At 39.5% G+C, this 23,389-nt stretch overlaps 1 protein-coding gene across 1 annotated transcript in view; it reads right to left on the minus strand.

The window, feature by feature from the left end:
- Positions 1–1,509: 1,509 nt before the first annotated feature.
- The window catches only part of LOC149119157 (RNA-binding motif protein, X chromosome-like), a 32,395-nt gene continuing 10,515 nt past the window's right edge, over positions 1,510–23,389 (minus strand). Inside the window, exons 3-7 of the mRNA XM_089325289.1 lie at positions 8,759–8,911; positions 4,184–4,298; positions 2,667–2,786; positions 2,503–2,585; positions 1,510–2,073 (exon numbers count right to left, since the gene is read on the minus strand). Coding sequence (XP_089181415.1) covers positions 1,769–2,073; positions 2,503–2,585; positions 2,667–2,786; positions 4,184–4,298; positions 8,759–8,911 — 776 coding nt within the window. The 3' untranslated portion in view covers positions 1,510–1,768. The remainder of the gene's footprint in view (positions 2,074–2,502; positions 2,586–2,666; positions 2,787–4,183; positions 4,299–8,758; positions 8,912–23,389) is intronic.

Below are 23,389 nucleotides of genomic sequence, written 5' to 3' on the forward strand. Positions count from 1 at the left end.
AGTCATTTAGTTCTCTAATTTGGATACAAAAAATATTTTTTTCCAGTTTGTTCAATTTCAGTATGAGTCTTTCCTTTCCTAGCATAGCAGTTAATTGCCTATAACCATCACCCAATTGTCTGGGAAACATTACTGTATCTTTCAATTCCATTTTCCTGCCATGTATCAGGACACACACACACACACAAAAACTTAGTATTAGGACAGTGATTATTTTTTAAGATTTATTTACTTTACTTGAAAGTTAGAGTTACACAGGGAGAGGAGAAGCAGAGAGAGGTCCCCCATCTTCTGGTTCACTCCCCAATTGGCTGCAATGGCCAGAGCTGCACTGATCTGAAGCTCCACCAGGTGCTTCTCCCAGGTCTCCCACATGGGTGCAGGGGCCCAAGGACTTGGGCCATCTTCCACAGCTTTCCCAGGCCACAGCAGAGAGCTGGCTGGGAAGTGGAGCAGCCGGTCTCAATCCAGCTCCTGTATGAGATGCTGGCACTGCAGGCAGCAGCTTTACTTGCTACACCACAGTGCTGGTCCATGGACAATGAGTTTTAAAGCCATTCTGGAGACTTCTCAAACCTTTTTACATGTTTCACTTTTTAAAAAGAGCAACTTAATGATTTGCTTATCCTGCTTAATTAAGGCCATCTTGCCATGAAGAAATTTAATGACACAAATGAAATTTCAAATACAAGGGTACTTTTAAAAAACTCATTAGTTTAGAGTTGGCATTGTAGTACAGGAGGTAGAGCCGCCTCCTGCGATGGCAGGCACCTAATATGGGTGCTGGTTTGAGTCCTGGCTGCTCCACTTCCAGTCCAGCTCCCTGCTCACACATCTGGGAAATCGGCAGAAGATGGTCCAAGTGCTTAGGCCTCTTGCCACCCATGTGGGATACCAAGGTGAAGCTCCGGTTCAGTCCAGCCCGGGTTATTATGGCCACTTGGAGAGTAAATCAGTGGATGTAAAACAGTCTCACCCTCTTTCTTTTCTTTCTTTCTTTCTTTCTTTCTTTCTTTCTTTCTTTCTTTCTTTCTTTCTTTCTTTCTGACAGGCAGAGTGTGGACAGTGAGAGAGAAAGAGAGAGAGAGAGACAGACAGAGAGACAGACAGAGAGAGACAGAGAGAAAGGTCTTCCTTTTTGGTTGGTTCGCCCCCCAGTAGCCACTGCGGCCAGAGCGCTGCGGCCGGCACACCGCGCTGATCCGAAGCCAGGAGCCACTCGCCTCTCCTGGTCTCCCAAGGACTTGGGCCATCCTCCATTGCACTCCCAGGCCACAGCAGAGAGCTGGACTGGAAGAAAGGAGCAACCGGGACAGAATCCAGCACCCCAACCGGGTCTAGAACCTGGGGTGCTGGCGCCGCACGTGGAGGATTAGCCTATTGAGCCACGGTGCCGGCTCACCCTCTTTCAAGTAATTATTTCTTTATAATATAAAGATAGTTTAAGGGCTGGTGTAGTGACATACATGCAACAAAGAACAATGCAACGGGACACAGGGTTTTGTGCAAACTTTTATTCTAAGAACTTTTAACAGTACAAACACTCTCAAGAAGAAACGTTTATTTCTCAACAGCGACACTGACATTACTTTAAACAAATCTATCTATATATTGTAAAAGGGAAAAGTCACAGAAGAGAAGTTAATATATGCCCCCTCCTCCAAAACCAAGGTATTTCTTTTAATAGCTAGTACTTACAACACAAGAAAAGTAGCATTTAAATTTTCTGTCTGCAAAGGAAGTTTGGCAAACAAGTGTAATTTTTGTTTTAGTACCTTCTTCGTCCTCCTCTTTCAGACTGGCCTCTCCCCTGACTGCCTCTAGAAGCCCCACAACTTGAACTACCATATGATCCATGAGGAACATAGTACACCCTGTCCAGAGAAGGTGGGAACCCTCGTTCCCGTCTGCTACCACGTGCACGACCAGTTGGATACATGTCACTTCGACTGCTTGAGTAACTGTCCCGATTTCCACCATATCCATCTCGTGTACTGTTACAATCTTCGTAACGATTGTTTCCACTGTAAGTCAGTGGAGGCCCTCGTGCAGATAGTACGCCACGGGAATTCCCTGCAGTTCAATGATCAGAAAGCAAAACTTCAACACTTTTTGGGTATCATTACACCATGATACTGGTTATTAAACAGTTGAGAAAACATTGCTTTTATCTGCCTCTAATGACATCAATTAAGCTGAAGTAGGCAGGGGTCTTAAGTTGAAAGTAACAAATATTTACTTCCTCTGAAAACAGAGTGAATTTTAATGTTTCATGCAGATCCTATACATAACATTGTCACACTCATTATTTTAAAATGTAAAGATTAAACTTCCCAATGGGAGGAAAGATTAACTTTCATTAATAGCAAACTGTTTGGCTCAATATTCTCAATCTAGTCAAGAGACCATAATAGACAATTTACATTTTGTGAGTAAAATTATATTCACCATGTGGCTGGTTTAGCTGAATCTATACTACACAAATCAAAATTGGACACTTACCATAATTGTCAAATGCATCTCTATAAAAGCCTCTACTTGGATGCTCAGAATAATCTCTATTGCGACCATAGCCACCACGGTCACTAGATTTAGGAAAGATTTAATTAATTTAAAAATTACCAATTTCAGTAACATAATTGATAAGCACAGAATTTTCAAGGTACCTATATCCTCTAGAGAAATGTTCATCCCGAGGACTAGAATGGCCATAATCATGGTACACAACGTCTCTAGTTGGAGGACCATAATCCTTGCCTTCTTGGGAACCTGGATAATCTCTGTAACTTAAAAGCAGTGGGTTTTAAAATATTAATTTCTAAAGTACAAAACACAAAAACACTATCTCTTAAACACACACAAAAAATCAGCGAAGTTATTGAACAGTATTCCTTCAAATACTACATACAAATGGGCTAAAAGTACATGACACAACTCCGTAATTCATTAGGAAAATGAAAATGATGACCAAATAAAGACATGTTTCCTATCTACTACAAAGTCTATACTAAAAAAAAAAAAAATTGAAAAAGGGGCCAGCTCTGCGGCACAGTGAGTTGTTCCTCTGCCAGTGGCACCGGCATCCCATATAGGTGCCAGTTCTAGTCCCTGCTGCCCCTCTTCCAATCCAGCTCTCTGACATGGCCTGGGATAGCAGTAGAGGATGGTCCAAGTCCTTGGGCCCCTGCACCTGCACAGGAGACCGGCAGGAAACACCTGGCTCCTGGCTTCGGATCAGCCCAGCTCTGGCCACTGCAGCCATCTGGGGAGTGAACCAACAGAAGGAAGACCTTTCTCTTTCTATCTCTCCCTCTCACTGTCTGTAATGCTATCTTTCAAATAAATAAATAAAATCTTTTTAAAAATGGAAAAAAGAGAGGATATAAACACACTGGGATCCTAGAGTATTGGTAATATAAAATAAACTGGTGCAACTGCTATGTTGTAATTTAATGACTCATCAAAAAATTAAACCTAATTATTACTTCCCTCAATAATTGCAGTTATTTATGTATATATCCAAAGTAACTGGAAACAGATACTCAAATATGATTTGAATGATCCTAGGAATATTATGTTAGAAAAGAACTTAAATAGGGTGAGGCTGTGGCACAGAAGGTAAGACCACCGCCTGCAGTGCTGGCATCCCATATGTTAGCACTGCTTTGAGTCCTGGCTGCTCCACTTCTGATCCAGCTCTCTGCTATAGCCTGGCAAAGCAGTAGAAGATGATCCACTTTCTTGGGCCCCTGCATCCAAGAGGGAGACTCAGAATAAGCTTTTGTTCCTGGCTGTGGACCAGCTCAGCTCCGGCTGTTCCAGACATTTGGGGATTGAAACAGTGAATGAGAGATCTCTGTTTCTACTTGTCTGTAACTCTTTCAAATAAATAAAAGAAATAAAATAACATAAGTACCAAATACATGCTATAATGTCAGCGAATCTTAAAAACATGCTAAGGAAAAGGAGACACAAAAGATCACATGAACTATCCTCTATAGATCATACAGATAAAATAAACATGCTATTTGTCAGGGGTTGAGAGGGGGGGGAACTTTGGGATGTAATGTTTAATTGGTAAAGATTTTCTCTGGTGTAAGGCAATATTTTGAGGTCTAAATGGAAGTGGCTCTTACATAATACCAAACTGTTAATTTTAAAATTAAAAACTGATTTCCTTTACCTATCTTTTGCAGCATAACCACCACCTCTTGGTGACACATAGTAATCTCTCCGGGAAGACACTGGCTTTCTACGCGGTAGATCTCCATAATTCTCTCTCCCGCGTGATTCAGGACCTTTAGTTTCAACATCATAACATTAAGTACCTCAAAGAACATTTTTTCCTCTTTACAGAAGTCAAAAATTATTCCAAGACTCCATCAATGCTTTTCTGTTTACCGCTTAAACGTTATTCACATTTTTTTCTTGTTATGTTCCCTCTCTACACAGAAAGTTTAAAATAATGTTACCTTATGTAGACAAAACCTCAAAAATAAGATTACTTACACATTTTCCTTCATTGAATGTCTCCTTCTGTTCCTTTTGCACTTGACTATCCTTCCCTTGCATGTGTCATCATTTCAGTTATCTATCCCTTCTCATCACATCAAATTATTCTTAAAAACTTGTCTTCACTCTTACTGCTTATAATTGTTCATCATACTGGTCCATTATTCCTGTTCTTTTTACTATTCAAATTTCAAACACAAAATTAAACCAAGTAATTACAATTTAGTGTAAAGACTAGTTGAAACAAATCTGTCACTATCCTTTCAACCTGTTTTCTTTTTTTAAAAAGCCTCAGTATACTCCAGTCTTCTTGCTGTTTAACTCATTTGTTTTTACATACCAGCATTGGCAACTTAGTGCAACAAAACCTTTTTGTAAATACAGATGCTTCTCATAATTTAGTTCTAAGTCAAAATCCTCCTTAAGTTAAATATGAATTTAATATATTATATCTCCTGAACATCGCAGCCAGTTACTAACACAACATACTTCTACAGAAATATAAGATCACAGGGTTTACTGGGAACTGCAGCTTACTTTCACTACCCCGTATCAGAGGAGAGTAAAAGATCACCTATCACCAGCCAGGAAAATAGCAAAATTCAAAATTTGAAGTACATAGTTCTTTCACATTATGGTAGAGTGGAAAAATCTGAATTCAGGCTACTGTAAACTTTGGAACTATTTCTTATTTTGTTTTACATAACTGCCTCATTTTCAAAAATTTCACTTTTTTCTGTAGCCACCTCAGTTTTTAAAGGACCTAAGTTATCCTTAACATACTTCTTTCTTTTTCCTTTAGAGTCTTTCAAAATAAAGTTCTGTTATCAATTAATCCTCTTTCCCATTCATTCTCCTAACAAGACTTTGTTATATTTTATGTTTTATACTATATATTCTCTTTGCCTTTGCATATTTTTAAAAGATTTATTTGTCATTTGAAAGAGTTACACAGAGAGAAAAGGAGAGTCAGAGAGAGAGAGAGAGAGAGAGAGAGAGAGAGAGAGAGAAAGGTCTTCCATCTGCTGGTTCATTTCCCAACTGGCTGCAATGGCCAAAGCCGCGCTGATGCGAAGCCAGGAGCCGGGAGCTTCTTCCAGGTCTCCCATGTGGGTGCAGGGGCCCAAGGACTTGGGCCATCCTCTACTGCTTTCCCAGGCCATAGCAGAGAGCTGGATTGGAAGTGGAGCAGGCCGGGTCTCGAACCAGCACCACATGAGATGCCAGCACTGCCGGCAGCGGCTTTACCCGCTACGCTACAGTGCCAGCCCCTGCCTTTGCATATTTCTAATGTCTCCCCCTGCCCTGCCCTACCCTGAATGGCTAAAAGTATGTAACTCAGGAAAATTTCTCATAGTTGTATGTATCTTAATATGCCTTCAGGACCAATGATTCTCATAAACAAGCAGCAAATGAAACACCAATTTTAGTGCTTAAAAACTTCTTTAGAAAAGACTTTCTGGGGGCCAACGTTGTCTCACAGCACATTTATCTACCACCTGCAAAGTCTGGTTCCCATGTCAGAAAACCAGCTCAATTCCTGGCTACTCTGTTTTTTAATCAGTTTCTTGCTAACGTATCTAGAGAGAAAGCAGAGGATGGCCCGTATTTAGCACCTTGTCACCTATTGTGAGAGATCAGGATGGAGTTTCCTGTTCCTGAATTCTTTCTGGCCCAGCCCTTACTGTTGCAGCCCTTTGGGAAATGAACCACCAGATGGTAATTTGCTACTCTGCCTTTCCAATAAATTATATTAAAATCCAGGGCCGGTGCTATAGATCAGTATGTTAATCCTCCGCCTGCAGTGCTGGCAAGCCATATGGACACCAGTTCTAGTCCCGGCTGCTTCTCTCCCAATCTAGTTCTCTGCTATGGCCTGGGAAAGCAGGAGAAGATGGCCCAATTCCTTTGGGCCCTGCACCTGCATGGGAGAAGACCTGGAAGAAGCTCCTGCTCCTGGCTTCGGATCAGTGCAGCTCCGGCCATTTCAGCCATTTGGGGAGCGAACCAACGGAAGGAAGACCTTTCTCTCTGTCTTTCCCTCTCACTGCCTGTAACTCTACCTCTCCAATAAGTAAATAAAATCTTTAAAAAACATTTTTGCATCTTCATTTATTCCTTTACATATGAAATATATTTTAAATGCTTGTTTTTAAATTAAAAATAAACAATTTTGAAGCAAAAGAACAAACTCTCATCCCCCTCTCCAAATGCCCCACAAAAGCCACAGAGGAAGTTGAAAGAGAGATCTGAATCCAGGTTCCCTACTGTTTGGCAGGAACTCCATTACTTATCAGTCAGCACTACCTTCTGCAGTCTGCATTAACAGGAGGGTGGGACCTGAACTGAAAAATGAACTTAAGTAGTACAATGTGGGACACTATCTTCATTTGCATCTTAACTGTTAGGGTAAATAAGAGCTCCCTACTAATGAATATTAATGACAAAAATGTAAACATTCAAACTATTTACTTCATAGAGTTCATTTTTTATTTTTTATTTCTTAGCTAAGAAAGCCATCTTGCTATTCAATCCATCTTACATACACAAACTCTGCTACCTTTTAACTGAAAAATTATTACAAGCTAAATTTTTTTATTTCCTAAATTATTACCAAGTGGCTAGTTTTATTTTACTGCTAATGAACTAGCTTACCCTTGCATATTAGTAATGTAATGGAATATTCATTTGGGGAAAACTGTACCTTTTAAAGCAAGCAATTTTCTCAAATCTTGTCTTGTGTTAATTCTTATTCCTCAATTCCTAGAGATCAGCGTTTCATGTTTTAAGCACTCACTGGCTAATCCTCTAATGGAAATAGGTTTGCTCCGTATGTATTCTGAAGATGCAGATATCTGTATTCACTGATAACTGTATTCAAGGTAAACTGGATAATGGCAGCATCAAGAACCCACTGTACCAAAGTTTAAAAACAGAACTAGAGATTATACTTCTCTCTTTACATGAAGTAAGATATTATGTTGTTAAGCCTCTTTACTAATAAATGTTCTTACTTCTGCTTTGTAATCCAGGACCTTATTTTAAATCTCCTCCTAAACGTTATCTGTTTTATTTGTTCTCACACCTTTTTTGTGTGCTTTCCTGCTTTTAGTTCACTTCAAATCTCTTCATTAGTCCACCAGTGACAATTACATTAAAGTTCAATCTTTCCGGCTGGCGCCGCGGCTCACTAGGCTAATCCTCCACCTTGCGGCGCCGGCACACCGGGTTCTAGTCCCGGTCGGGGCGCCGGATTCTGTCCCGGTAGCCCCTCTTCCAGACCAGCTCTCTGCTGTGGCCAGGAGTGCAGTGGAGGATGGCCCAAGTGCTTGGGCCCTTCACCCCATGGGAGACCAGGATAAGTACCTGGCTCCTGCCATCGGATCAGCGCGGTGCGCCGGCCGCAGCGCGCAAGCCGCGGCGGCCATTGGAGGGTGAACCAACGGCAAAGGAAGACCTTTCTCTCTGTCTCTCTCTCTCACTGTCCACTCTGCCTGTCCAAAAAAAAAAAAAAAAAAAAAGTTCAATCTTTCCTGCACTATTAGATCTTCCATACGTTTCACAACTATGCAAGTGACATGAACTGACTCCTTCCTTAACTATTATGTAAATGTTACATAAAATGTCTTCTATTGATTTCTCTGTATTTCCTTGCCATAAGAAATAAATTATCGTTCATGTTTTTCTGTGTTTATTACTAGCCTCACAATCAAAAAGGATGCCTTGAACAGAAATAGTTCTGTGATCTTAGCACTAACAATGTTATGATTGCCAAGTTTCAGTTATTTTATAATTACTTTAAGAACATAAAACCAGCTGTTAAAATATACAACCCAAAGTTAAACATGTGAGACAATTCTCACAGGACATAATTTTCAAGAGAATCTTGAGGAAAAGCAGCCTTACAATCAAAGAATGTTGGAGGGGACTTTTAATAAAATGTAATAGATTCTGTAATGAATTAATGAAGGAATGGTTTTACTACTATGGTCATTAATTACCTATTACATCTATTATGGGTAACTGAATTTATCTCTTCATCCTGAATTTCCAAATTCCAAATTGCAATTCCAATTCCAAATTCCAAATAATAAGATGCAGAAATACATAGGCAAGTAGATAGGCAGATTTACTATTTCTATGTTGCTTCTTAGGTTTAAACATTAATCCAATTTAACTCATTTTCATTCATAAGAAAACAACTTTAGTTCTAAGGAAAGAAAACTTGTTGTTGCATAATATTTACCTCGTCCTCTCACTGCACTATTGCTTCTTGCTGGAACAGAAGGAGCAGATCTTTTAGGAGGAGGACCTCCACTTCTTGAAGATGGACCTCTTTTAACTGCAAAGGGTCCCCTAGAAGAACTCATGTTGACATTATAAGTGTAGCCTCCATCATCTGCATTTAAGCAAAAAAATCTTTTTTATTAAGCAATATCAACATTCTAATGGCCAAATTTGTTGCTTAAAAATGCCTACTAAATAGTATCATAGTCTTGAGAAGTATTCAACTGTCAAAATTTAGTATTTATAGGATAAATTCTGCTTATGGTGGATTAGCTTGAAAATTCTAGAAAAAAAAGTTCAAGTAGCATTTTATACTGGTGTGGAAAAGATTGGGAGAGAATAAGAGAGTGAAAGAAGAGGGCAAAGTCTTACAAACAAAATCCAGTTAAAGTGAAGGTTTTTTGGTATATTAGGAAGAAAATAATTGATCTTTTGCCTGGTATAAAGGAAGTGTTTTCAAAATAGATCAGCATATAAACCAAAACATCCAAACAGAAACCCAGGTCATTCACAAAATCAAAAGATGATGTGTCAGAAAAAAATGCGGCTTTTACACTAATATAACATTATACAATTCTTACAGTTAATTTATGAAACACTCCTACAATCAATCAATTTGGACTTTGCTAAGTTTTAAAGAAATGAACATTAAAATGTAAAAACTTTATCTAACTGGAATCACTCTTAAATATATTCTAATTCCCTGCTATTATCAAATAAATAAATGTATAGTCTCCTGTAAGGTGGTAAAGTTGATTTTCAAGATCAATTTACTTAGAGAAAAAAAAAATCCCAAACTATGGAACTGAAATTTCACATGAAACATCTTCAGTCTTTCATACATCTGATTATAAATATTGGTAGGGTTTTTTTTTTGGTTTATAATGAATATATTCCTTTTGAGTGTAAAACAACATTTTTTAAATGTAAGGTATACAAACCATGCATTTCATACACACAAATATAGGAACATAATGACTGTTTGCAAACCTAACTGCTCTCACACCCATACTCCTGCTCTTCTTCCTCCTCCTTCTCCTAGTCCCATTCTTATTTTTTGCTAAGATTTATTTTCAATTAACTTTATTCACATAAGATTAACAAATAGTATGAAAAAAACTGTTCCTTAACAGTGAAGACAAGAGCTATTGAAAGTCATTGCAACTGAGAGTGTCAATTTCACCTCTATATATTACTTTCAGGTATTCTATTTGTTACCACAGATCAGGAAAAACATAAGGTACTTATCTTTTTGGGACTGGCTTATTTTACTAAGTATAATGGTTTCCAGTTCTATCCATTTTGTTGCAAACAACAGGATTTCATTTTTATTTTTCCACTGTGTAGTATCCTACAGTGTACATATAGCATTAATTCTTTTTCCAGTCTTCAGCTGACAGACATCTGGCTTGATGCCATATCTTAGCTACTGTGAACTGACCTGCATTGAACATTCTCCAAACTGTCTTCCACTGTGGCTGTACAGTTTTATATTCCCAGCAGTAGTGGATTAGGGCAACTTTTTTCCCCCCACATCCTTAATCAACATTTGTTATTTGTTGATTTTTGAATGAAAGCCTTTGTAACGGGTGAGTTGAAGCACCATTGTGGTTTTGATTTGCATTTTGCTAATGGCCACTGATCCTGAGCACTTTTTCTTCTGTGTGTTGGCTATTTGGATTTCTTCTTCTTTCAAGATTTATTTATTTGAAAGGCAGAGTTACAGAGAAGCACAGGCATAGAGACACAGAGATCTCCCAGCTGCTGGTTCACCCCCTAAATGGCCCCAATATCCAGAGCTTTGGCAATCCAAAGTCAGGATCCAGGTGATTCCACTGGGTCTCCTAAGGCGGCCCAAGGATTTGGACCAACCATCTTCTACTGCTATCCCAGGCCATAGCAGAGAGCTGGATCAGAAGTGGGTCTTGAACCGGCACCCATATAGGATTCCAGCACTGCAGGATGCTTCTTTACCTGTTAACACACAGTGCTGGCCCCTGGATTTTCCCTATTGAGAAGTGTACATTCAAGTTCTTTGCCCATTTCTTAACTAGACTGTTTTACTGTTGTACAGTTTATTGATTTCTCTATATATTCTGGATATTAATCCTTTATCAGCTGCATAGTTTGTAAATATCTTCTCCCATTCTGTCAGTTGCCTCTTCACTTTGCTGGATGTTTCTTTTGCAGTGCAGAAGCTTCTCAACTTGAGCAATTCCATTTATCAATTTGTCTTTGTATTTCTGTGCTTCTGGGGTCATTCCCAAGAAAACTTCACCCATCCCAGGGTCTTTCAGGGTTTCCCCAAGGTTATCTAATAATTTCACAGTACTATGTCATAGATTTAGGTCTTTGAACCATTTTGAGTGTATTTTTGTGTAAGGTGGAAGGTAGGGGTCTTACTTCATACTTCAGCATGTGGAGATCCAGTTTTTCCAACATCAATTGTGTGAGACATTGTTCTCACTCCAGGGATAGATTTTAGCTCCTCTGTCAAAGATAAGTTGGTTGTAGATGTGTGAATTGATTTCTGGAGTTTCTATTCTATTCAATTGTTTTATTCATCTGTTTTTATGCCAGTACTAGGCTGTTGTGATTATAAATGCTCTTTATTATGTTTTGAAATCTGGGAATGTGATGCCTCCAGCTTTGTTTTTTGAGATTTCTTGTGTTTCCAAATGAATTCAGCATCGTATTTTTTCTGTATCTGAAAAGAATGCCCTTGTTATCTTGACTGGGATTATGAGAGTCCTAAATCCACACAGGTCCAAGATATCTCCCATACTCTTTCCTGGCATCAAGAAAATAAAAACATTGGTGGCACACTCCTAGAGAGCTTCACCATTCTCATAATCTGTCCTAGCTACAAATCAGGCCTGAGAGACTTTCTGAGCTTCACCATTCCCGCAACTGCTCCCAGTTACAAGTCAGAGATCCTGTGCTTCCAGGTCCCTATTACTGCCACAGCTATAAATGAGGCAGCCCTGATGACTCCTTGTGTCAGGAACACCATCTCACGGTATCTAGTATCCTCTCCAGATGCTCCAGCCCGAATCCCACCTTGTTTTGTTTGGCCACTTCAACTCTCCTCCCACCTAACTCTGAACTCCCTTGACACAAGTTCCCTATAAAACTCCAGCTCTACACATGCACTCTGAGCTCCTCTCCCTCTGATGCTGCTCCTGGAAGTTCTTTGCCCTAATGGAACTTATTGAGGCTCAGCGTGGTCTTGGTTGTCGTTCTTGGTCATGGCTGAAAACACTAACAGGGACACACTGAATCTGTAAATGGCTTTTGGTAGTATGGATATTTTAATGATGTTCATTCTTCCAATCCATGAACATGGTAGTTTCCATTTTTTGTGTCTTTTTCTATTTATTTCTTTAATATTTTGTATTTTTCATTGTAGATATCTTTGATGTCCTTGTTTAAACTTATTCCAAGGTGTTTAATTTATTGTGAATCCATTGTGAATGGTTTTGATCTGAGAAGTTCTTTCTCAGCCATGGCATTATCTGTGTACACAAAGGCTATTTCATTGTATGTCCTGCTACTTTACCAAATAGTTTTTTGCCTTTCAATAGTCTCTTAGTGCAGTCTTTTGAATTCCTTATTTATTGAATCATGTCTGTAAATAAGGATAATTTGACTTCCTCATTCCCAATTTGTATCTCTTTCATGTATTTTTCCTTCCTAAAAGTTCTGGCTAAAACTTCTAGGCCTATATTGAACAGCAACAGAGAGAGTGGGTGCCCTTGTCTGGTTCCAGATCTCAGTGTTGCTTCCAACTTTTCCCCATTCAATAAAATCGCTGGCCCAGGGTTTGTCATAAATTGCCTTGCTTGTGTTGAGGAGTGTTCCCTCTATAAACAACTTGCTTAAGGTGCTTTCTCGACATCTACTGAGATTTTTTTTTTGTTCTAAGTTTGTTAATGTGTTGTATCATGTTGATTGATTTGTGAATGTGGAACCATCCATGCATTCTGGGGATAAATCCCACTTGGTCTGTGTGAATGGTATTTATGATGTGTTGCTGGATTCAACTGGCTATTATTTTGTTGAGGATTTTTGCATATGTGTTCATCAGGGAAACTGGTATGTAGTTCTCTTTATCTTCTGCAGGTACTGGAATTAAAATGATGTAGGCTGAATGTTTGGGAAGATTCGCTCCCTTTCAATTGTTTTGTATAGCTTGAAAAGAATTCTAGTTAGTTCCACTTTAAATGTTTGGTGGAATTCAGCAGTGAAGCCAACCTATTCTGAGCTTTTCTTTGTTGGGAGGGTATTTATTATTGATTGGATTTTTGTCTTGGTTACTGGTCTGTTTAGGTTTTGTGTATCTTCATGAATCAATTTTGTTAGGTTGTGCATGTCCAGGAATCTATCCATTTCTTCTAGTGGCAAGGCCAAGGCACTTTCAGCTAGCTGACAAGGTCACAGCAGAAGGTCTGTCTCAGCAAGGCATGAGAACAACAGCTAAGGTCCTCTTGGTGGTTTTAGGTTTGTTGGGAATTGCACTCTGTATAAGAAGCTAGAACTTCCTGGTGGTCCTGCTAATGATAGCTGTATTTCTAATGTTAGGGAAGAGCGCTTGGTCTCGTAATCCCCAAAATGTCCATTGCTTTGTAAAATTTTAATCAAGAAGAATGTTGGTATAGGAGAAGGGGTTGATGCTTTATGCAAAGTTGAGTTGTTTGTGGAAAAGAATTAAAAGGCAATAGGCTCCTGGTGTATACTTCCCACTAAAATAAAGGTAAATGTTATTAAAGCTTTAATTCAATACGTGCTACAAATACCAGTATGGTTAGGATGTCAAAACTGAGGAATAGATCTAAGTGAACCTTTAGAAAAGCACAATAAATAAAGAGTTACGGAAAGAACTGCAAAAGAAGGGATACATTTTAAAAAGGGCCTGCTTTGAACACTAGTACTTCAGTAAAGATTAGATTAGGAAGGTAATATTCTAGCTGTGTAGCCAATTTCTGCATAACTTGACAGCACTCGAGGCCTTGGCTCATATGCGCAGCCCATTATCTTGCATCTGTCTGATAGTAACCCATGCTCTGAATATGCCCTTGAAAATCAAAGAAATTGTTACTACATGAGAATGGGTAACAGACTTGTTACTGTAAGGAAAATCATTATGTGACTTATGATATAAAAATAAAGCCTGGTGCTCAAGCGCCAGAGCCATGCCATCAGCCTTGCTGTCCATTTGTCTCTCATTTCTTCCTGTGCTGACCCTATCACACCTTTGGGAACCCCTGGACTGGCTGGTGCAGGACTCCAACTTTCTAGGTTTCCCAATTTGTTGGCATGAAGCTCTTTGTAGTGATTCCTGATTAATGTTTTTTATTTCTGTGGTAATCTGTTATATTTCCTTTTTCTTTTCTAATGTTATTGATTTGGGTCTTCTCTTTTTCTGGTGGGTCAATGGTGTATCAATTTTTATGTTTTCAGTAAAACAGATCTTTATTTTGCTATCTTTTGTAGGTTTGGGTTTCTATTTTTAAAATTTCTTATTTCTTTTCTCATAATTTTGGATTTGCTTTGCTGTTGTTTTTCTAGTCCTTGAGATACACTGATAGCTCATTTATTGGTGCCTTTCCACTTTCATGATGTAGGCACCAATTGCTACAAACTTTCCTCCTCTTAACACTACTTTAGTTATACCCATAATTTCTGATATGTTGTACTGTTGTCTTTTGTTTCCAGAAATTTTTTTGATTTCTCTTTTGATTTCTTCAGTGTTCATTCAGGAACATGTTGTTCAGTCTCCATATTTTTGCATATGGTCTAGAAATTCTTAAGTTGCTGACTTCCAGCTTGATTCCGTTTTGGTCAGAGAAGATGCATGGTAAGACTTCGATTTTTTTTTAATTTGCTGAGACTTGCTTTATGGCCTAGAATATGATCTGTCCTAGAGAAACTTCCTTGTACTGGTGAGACTCTGTATTCTGCAATTGTAGGATGAGAAGTTCTGAAGATAGCCATTAGGTCCATTTGGTTTGTAGTGTCATTAAACTCTACTATTTCATTTCTGATTTTTCTGTCTGATTTCTCTGTCCTTTGCTGAAAATGGGGTACTATAAGTCCCCCATTACTACTGTATTACAGTCTATGCCTCTTTAAATCCATTAATATTTCCTTGTAAAATCCACTTTCCCTGCAGTTGGGTGCATATTACATTTATTATAGTCACATCTCCTGTTGAATTGATCCACCAGTCATTTCATAGTGCCCTTCTTTGTCTCTCTTTTATGTCAAAGCCTACTTTGTCTGATACTAGGATGGCTACACCAGCTCTTTTTTGATTTCTGTTAGCATGAAGTATCTTTTCCTTTCTTTCAGTCTGTTGTATCTTTGTTGGTGTGATGTCTTCTTTGGAGGCAGCAAACAGACGAATGTTATTTTTTAACCATTCAGCCGGTCTATACAAATATTTTATTTATTATTTGAAAGAGTTACAGAGAGGTACAGGCAGAGAGAGACAGACATACAGACAGACAGGTCTTCCATCTGCTGGTCCATCCCAAATGGCTGCAACAGGCAAAGCTGTGCCGATCCAAACCCAAGAGCCAGGAGCTTCTTCTGGGTCTCCCAAGTGGGTGCAGGGGCCGAAAGGCTTGGACAGTCTTCTACTGCTTTTCCAGGCTATAGCAGATAGTTGGCTTGGAAGTGGAGCCACCAGGACTTGAACTAGTGCCCATATAGAATGCTGGCACTGCAGGTAGCAGCTTTGCCTGTTATACCTCAGCAGCAGCTTATAACTGGAGACTTGACGCCTTTTAAATGCAGTGTTAACTATTGGTAAGTATCAATTTTGTCCTCCATTTTGCGTATTCCTACTGTTTAACTTGGATTTTCCTTGGGCTTTAACTGGGAAATATTTTGCCTTCACATTCTTTCACAGTGGTGACCATGTTTCTGTGTTTCTGAGTGTAGCAAATCTCCAAGCATTTTTTTTTTAAGGCTGGGCAGGTGGTGACAAATTTTTCCAATTTCTGTCATGGAAGTCTTTATTATTTCACCTTCATTCATAAGTAAGACCTTTTCAGGGTACAGTACTCTAGGTTGACTTTTTTTTTTTCTCTTAAGACTTGATTATATCTTGCCATGCTCTCCTGGACTGAAGATTTTCTGATAAGTCAGCTGTGAGTTTTGTGAGTTTAACTGGAGATCATCAAACTAATATGGTATTTCTCGCTTGCAAATTTTAGAATCTTTTCTTTATGTTTTACTTGGAAAGTTCACTACAACACGTCATGCTGAAGATCTTTCTGATTATTTCTATTAGGAGTCTATGTGCTCCCTTTACCTGGACATTTCTTTCTCCTAATTTGGGAAGTTTTCTGTATTTATTTCACTAAAAATGCCTTCTAATTCATTCTCTTTTCATGCCTTCCAAAACTCCAAAGACTTGTATGTTGGGCTATTTCAGAGCATCCCATAAACCTCCAACTTTAATTTTTCTAATTTCTCCTTTTGGTCTTATGTAAAATTTTTAAGAACCTATTGTTAATGCCATTTTTAATGCCTTATTGAATTCTTCTTTGCCAGTACTTCACTTTTTCTTTAATATCTCTGTTTCATGAGAAAATTTTCATTCACATCATATATGGATTTATATAATTCCGGGATTTGCTTCTGATTACATCTGAGTAATCCTTTGACTTTTAAATTCCATTTCTGGCATTTAATCTCTTCATCTTCATTCTAGTACTGAAGTGCTAGTGTTTCCTTGGGGTATCATGTTGTCTTCCTAATTCCTGTTTCTTGAATTGCTGCATTTATGTTCAGGCATTTGTGGAAATACTTGTTGAGTTTTTTTCCTCCTTCTGATGGCTTTTATCTTTGGACTACGCCTCTGTGTGCTTTTTCAGTGCATGCCCAGGGGAGTATGCTGGGTGTGGCCAGGAAGCTCTGTTCAGTGCTCCAGGGTAAAGGGAGCATCCAAAATGACATCCATATTGGGCATGTCAAATCTTTTTCTTTAATCAGGGGGGAAGTTTAATCAGCTCTGTTGGCATAGTCTCATACTCAGCTCCTCTATTCCAAGACCCAGGCTCTAGGCCCAGTGGGTACAATAGTCATCCATGCTGCCACAAGATCCAAATGATCTGTGCAGTCCTCATATTGAGCACAGATCCCACAGGAATGACCCATCAAAGGCAATCAGGGAGCCCTAAGCATATGGAGCCACATACAGCTACTGCCCAGAAACTTAGCCACACCCTACACCCTCCCATACAAACACACTGTTTCCACTGTCCCAGCACAAAAGGCTCCCAGTCATTGGATCCACTCCGCTTTGTTAGTCTATCCCATCCATGGAGAGGTGAAGACACTCCCACAGCCAGCTGCCTATCAGCGTTCTGCCCAGGCTGCCAGAGCCCCAGAGCTTGTGACATGCTGGGAGGCTGGAGCAGCCCACAATCCTAAGTGGGCACCCAGTCCGCATCAATCCTTCTAGCCAGCCTCAGATGTCTCCTCTGGGCTGGTCCGTGGACTTGTGAACACAAGCTGCTGTAACCGTTACCTACATCTCAAAATGGTGTCTCCCCTCTCTCAGTTAGTTGCAGGGTACTTCTGCTGGGTAGTCAGGTTGGCAGGTATACTGTCCCCCAAATGGCTCTAAGCCAGACTCACACAGGCTCTCCCCACAACTTTATTGCTAGTAGCTCGGACTGCCGCAGTCCAGTCACACCTCACTATCCAAAAAGATGGTGCTGAGGCTCTTGGCTGTTGGTGTCTTGTGTTGTGTCTATTTTCCTGCTTCAGGTCTATAACCCCCATAAAGATCCACTACATGCTATTTCCACCACAGTTTTCTCCATAGCTGTTCCCTGAGATTGCACTCTCTCCACTTTTATTTTTACAACCCTCCCCTATCCTAGAGCAACAAGCTCCCTCCCTGTTCTGCCATTTTGGAATCTCTATTCAATACTGGTTATTAAATCCTTTCTTTTTGAAGAGCAATAAATAAGTAAAACAATAAAACCTGATAATACAGATTTTTTTTAGCACATGGGTAATTTTTAAAATGTTCACGACCCTCCCTTGACTGTGAAAATAAGGCATCTCTGAAAATAGCTTAGGTACCATTTTCAATGATTCAGCCTCTAAAATTAATGAAAGTGTTTTCACTTTTCCAGAGTTAAAGTCACTCCGAGAACTACAGCCCTGGATGCAAACTTCCTCACAACAGACCAACACACAATTCCCTCTATAAAAATGACCATGTATCGGAGCCAAGATGGCGGAATAGTGAGGGCGCGCACCGATAGTCCGGGAAAATTTAGTTTAATAAAAGGGGAGTTACGGTAGCCACAGAAAAAAGAACCAGGAAAAAATTGCACGGGAATCGTGTATCAGAGGACCTACTGGGAGAACAAGGTCGCCCACCGCGCGGAAGCCAAGTCGCGGGACTGAGCCGCAGAAGCCCCAGTGCTCCAAGGGGAGTGCATGCCACACAGACAACAGCGGGGAGACTTGGGACGCTCAGGGCTCCGAGTCCACACATCGGCGCTGGAAGGGGAGGTGAGCTCAATAACCCAAGACATTGGTGGGGAAATGGGGGTCAGAATCTAGAGGGGGGCCGGAAAGTGCAGCAAACTCACTACCGGAAAGAAGGAAAAAAAAAAGCTTCGGGGGTTTCTCTTCCCCCTAACCTTGCAAAGGTTACAAGGCTGCAAGGCTAGAATTCCCAAGAGACAAAGAGCAGGCCTGCTCTCTGGATTTACATATCAATGGGGGAGAGCTAAGGAACTGAGTCACTACAATTCAGTAGCCTAGGCAACCCAGTGGGAGTCCAGAGGAGCCAAAGACTGGAAGCTAAATACCATCAATTCTGCACAGCCGTGCCCTGCGGTGTTACTTACCCCCTGAATAAATAAAATAAATAAATAAATAAAAAGAGAGAGATTTACCACGCATAACCTGAGGGTGTCACCTTTGCACACCCTTAACCTGGAAGAACCAGGCAGAGCTCTCAGGCCGCACCCATCTCAAGCCTCCAAGGCTCCTCCAACAGCAGGCAGTCCACTTAACACGGACACAGTATAAAAAAAAAAAAGAAAGAAAAAAAAACGCACAGTGACGCAAGAAGAATTAACTATGCCGAGTAACAAACACAGAAATAGAGGGAGCAAGATCAACGATGACACTATGATGCCTCCAAATAAGCAAAACACCCCAAGCCAAGAGTATGAAGATGATGAGATAGAAGAAATGCAAGATACGGATTTCAAAAAATTTATGATAAGAACATTTAGAAGTTTTCAAAAGCAAATCCTTGAACTACAGAAATCCTTAATGGACAAGATTGAAAATCTCTCTCATGAAAACGAAATTTTAAGGAAGAGTCAAAATGAAACTCAGAAACTAGTAGAACAGGAAAGTGTTATAGTGAAGAGAAATCAAAATGAAATGAAGAGCTCAATAGATCAAATGACAAACACATTAGAAAGCCTTAAAAACAGAATGGGTGAAGCAGAAGAGAGAATATCGGACTTAGAAGATAGAGCACAGGAAAACATACAGTCAAACCAAAGAAAAGAAGAGGAAATTAGAAACCTAAAAAATATTGTTGGGAATCTACAGGATACTATTAAAAAAACCAACATTCGAGTTCTAGGAGTTCCTGAAGGCATGGAGAGAGAGAAAGGATTGGAAGGCCTTTTTAGTGAGATACTAGCAGAGAACTTTCCAGGTTTGGAGAAGGACAGAGATATCCTAGTACAGGAAGCTCATAGAACCCCCAATAAACATGACCAAAAGAGATCCTCACCACGACACGTGGTAATTAAACTTACCACAGTGAAACATAAAGAAAAGATCCTAAAATGTGCAAGAGAGAAACGTCAGATTACTCTCAGAGGATCTCCAATCAGACTCACAGCTGACTTCTCATCAGAAACCCTACAAGCTAGGAGGGAATGGCGAGACATAGCACAGGTGCTAAGAGAGAAAAATTGCCAGCCCAGAATATTATATCCTGCCAAGCTCTCATTTGTGAATGAAGGTGAAATAAAGACCTTTCATAGCAAACAGAAATTGAAAGACTTTGTGGCCACTCGTCCGGCCCTGCAAAAGATACTTAAAGATGTGCTACACTCAGAAACACAGAAACACGGTCATCAATATGAAAGAAGGGAAAGGAAGAACACCTACCAGTAAAAGAGCATGGGAAGCTCAAAGCATATACTAGAAAATATTTCCGGGAAAATGGCAGGGCAAAGTCACTACGTATCAATAGTCACATTGAACATTAATGGTCTGAATTCTTCAGTTAAAAGACACCGTTTAGCTGACTGGCTCACAGAACACAACCCAACTATTTGTTGCCTACAAGAAACACATCTCTCTAACAAAGAGGCATGCAGACTGAAAGTGAAAGGTTGGAAAAAGATATTCCATGCCAACAGAAACCAAAAAAAAGCAGGTGTAGCCATATTAATATCAGACAAAATAAACTTTAATACAAAAACTGTTAAGAGAGACAAAGAGGGACACTATATAATGATTAAGGGTTCAATTCAACAGGAAGATGTAACTATTATAAATGTATATGCACCTAATTACAGGGCACCGGTCTATTTAAAAGATATGTTAAGGGACTTAAAGGGAGATTTAGATTCCAATACAATAGTACTGGGGGACTTCAATACTCCACTCTCAGAAATAGACAGATCATCCGGACAGAAGATCAACAAGGAAACAGCAGATTTAATTGACACTATTGCCCAAATGGATCTAACAGATATCTACAGAACTTTCAACCCTACATCTACAGACTTCACATTCTTCTCAGCAGCGCATGGAACCTTCTCTAGGATTGACCACATACTAGGCCATAAAGCAAGTCTCAGCAAATTTAAAAGAATTAGAATCATACCATGCAGCTTCTCAGACCACAGCGGGATGAAGTTGGAAATTAGCAACTCAGGAAACCCCAGAAAGTATGCAAACACATGGAGATTGAACAACATGCTCCTGAATGAACACTGGGTCATTCAAGAAATCAAAAGAGAAATCAAAAACTTTCTGGAAGTAAATGAAGACAACAACACAACATATCAAAACTTATGGGATACAGCAAAAGCAGTATTGAGAGGCAAATTTATAGCAATAGGTGCCTATACCAAGAAATTGGAAAGGTACCAAATAAATGAGCTTTCAGCGCACCTCAAGGACCTAGAAAAACTGCAGCAAACCAAACCCAAATCTAGTAGGAGAAGAGAAATAATTAAAACCAGAGAAGAAATTAACAGGATTGAATCCAAAAAAACATTACAAAAAATCAGCCAAGCGAGAAGCTGGTTTTTTGAAAAAATAAACAAAATTGACACCCCATTGGCCCAACTAACTAAAAAAAGAAGAGAAAAGACCCAAATCAATAAAATCAGAGATGAAAAAGGAAACGTAACAACAGACACCACAGAAATAAAAAGAATCATCAGAAATTACTACAAGGACCTGTATGCCAGCAAACAGGAAAACCTATCAGAAATGGATAGATTCCTGGACACATGCAATCTACCAAAATTGAACCATGAAGACATCGAAAACCTAAATAGACCCATAACTGAAACAGAAATTGAAACAGTAATAAAGGCCCTCCCAACAAAGAAAAGCCCAGGACCAGATGGATTCACTGCTGAATTCTACCAGACATTTAAAGAAGAACTAACTCCAATTCTTCTCAAACTATTCAGAACAATTGAAAAAGAGGGAATCCTCCCAAATTCTTTCTATGAAGCCAGCATCACCTTAATCCCTAAGCCAGAGAAAGATGCAGCACTGAAAGAAAATTACAGACCAATATCCCTGATGAACATAGACGCAAAAATCCTCAATAAAATTCTGGCCAATAGAATACAACACCACATCAGGAAAATCATCCACCCAGACCAAGTGGGATTCATCCCTGGTATGCAGGGATGGTTCAACATACGCAAATCAATCAATGTGATTCACCACATTAACAGACTGCAGAAGAAAAACCATATGATTATCTCAATTGATGCAGAGAAAGCATTTGATAAAATTCAACACCCTTTCATGATGAAAACTCTAAGCAAATTGGGTATAGAAGGAACATTCCTCAATATAATCAAAGCAATTTATAAAAAACCCACAGCCAGCATCCTATTGAATGGGGAAAAGTTGGAAGCATTTCCACTGAAATCTGGCACCAGGCAGGGATGCCCACTCTCACCACTGCTATTTAACATAGTTCTGGAAGTTTCAGCCAGAGCCATCAGACAAGAAAAAGAAATCAAAGGAATACAAATCAAGAAGGAAGAAGTCAAACTATCCCTCTTTGCAGACGATATGATTCTGTACTTAGAGGATCCAAAGAACTCTACTAAGAGACTATTGGAACTCATAGAGGAGTTTGGCAAAGTGGCAGGATATAAAATCAATGAACAAAAATCAACAGCCTTTGTATACACAAGCAATGCCATGACTGAGAAAGAGCTGCTAAGATCAATCCCATTCACAATAGCTACAAAAACAATCAGATACCTTGGAATAAACTTAACCAAGGACGTTAAAGATCTCTACGATGAAAACTACAAAACCTTAAAGAAAGAAATAGAAGAGGATACCAAAAAATGGAAAAATCTTCCATGCTCATGGATTGGAAGAATCAACATCATCAAAATGTCCATTCTCCCAAAAGCAATTTATAGATTCAATGCAATCCCAATCAAGATACCAAAGACATTCTTCGCAGATCTAGAAAAAATGATGCTGAAATTCATATGGAGGCACAAGAGACCTCGAATAGCTAAAGCAATCTTGTACAACAAAAACAAAGCCAGAGGCATCACAATACCAGACTTCAGGACATACTACAGGGCAGTTGTAATCAAAACAGCATGGTACTGGTACAGAAACAGATGGATAGACCAATGCAACAGAATTGAAACACCAGAAATCAACCCAAACATCTACAGCCAACTTATAGTTGATCAAGGATCTAAAACTAATTCCTGGAGCAAGGACAGTCTATTCAATAAATGGTGCTGGGAAAACTGGATTTCCACGTGCAGAAGCATGAAGCAAGACCCCTACCTTACACCTTACACAAAAATCCACTCAACGTGGATTAAAGACCTAAATCTACGTCCTGACACCATTAAGTTATTAGAGAACATTGGAGAAACCCTTCAAGATATTGGCACAGGCAAAGAATTTCTGGAAAAGATCCGGGAGGCACAGACAGTCAAAGCCAAAATCAACTATTGGGATTGCATCAAATTGAGAAGTTTCTGTACTGCAAAAGAAACAGTCAGGAGAGTGAAGAGACAACCGACAGAATGGGAAAAACTATTTGCAAACTATGCAACAGATAAAGGGTTAATAACCAGAATCTACAAAGAGATCAAGAAACTCCACAAAAACAAAACCAACAACCCACTTAAGAGATGGGCCAAGGACCTCAATAGACATTTTTCAAAAGAGGAAATCCAAATGGCCAACAGGCACATGAAAAAATGTTCAAGGTCACTAGCAATCAGGGAAATGCAAATCAAAAGCACAATGAGGTTTCACCTCACCCCGGTTAGAATGGCTCACATAC

Source organism: Oryctolagus cuniculus, chromosome Y (genome assembly GCF_051225735.1).
Source record: "Oryctolagus cuniculus isolate XC-2025 breed Fujian yellow rabbit chromosome Y, ASM5122573v1, whole genome shotgun sequence".
NCBI lineage: Eukaryota > Metazoa > Chordata > Mammalia > Lagomorpha > Leporidae > Oryctolagus > Oryctolagus cuniculus.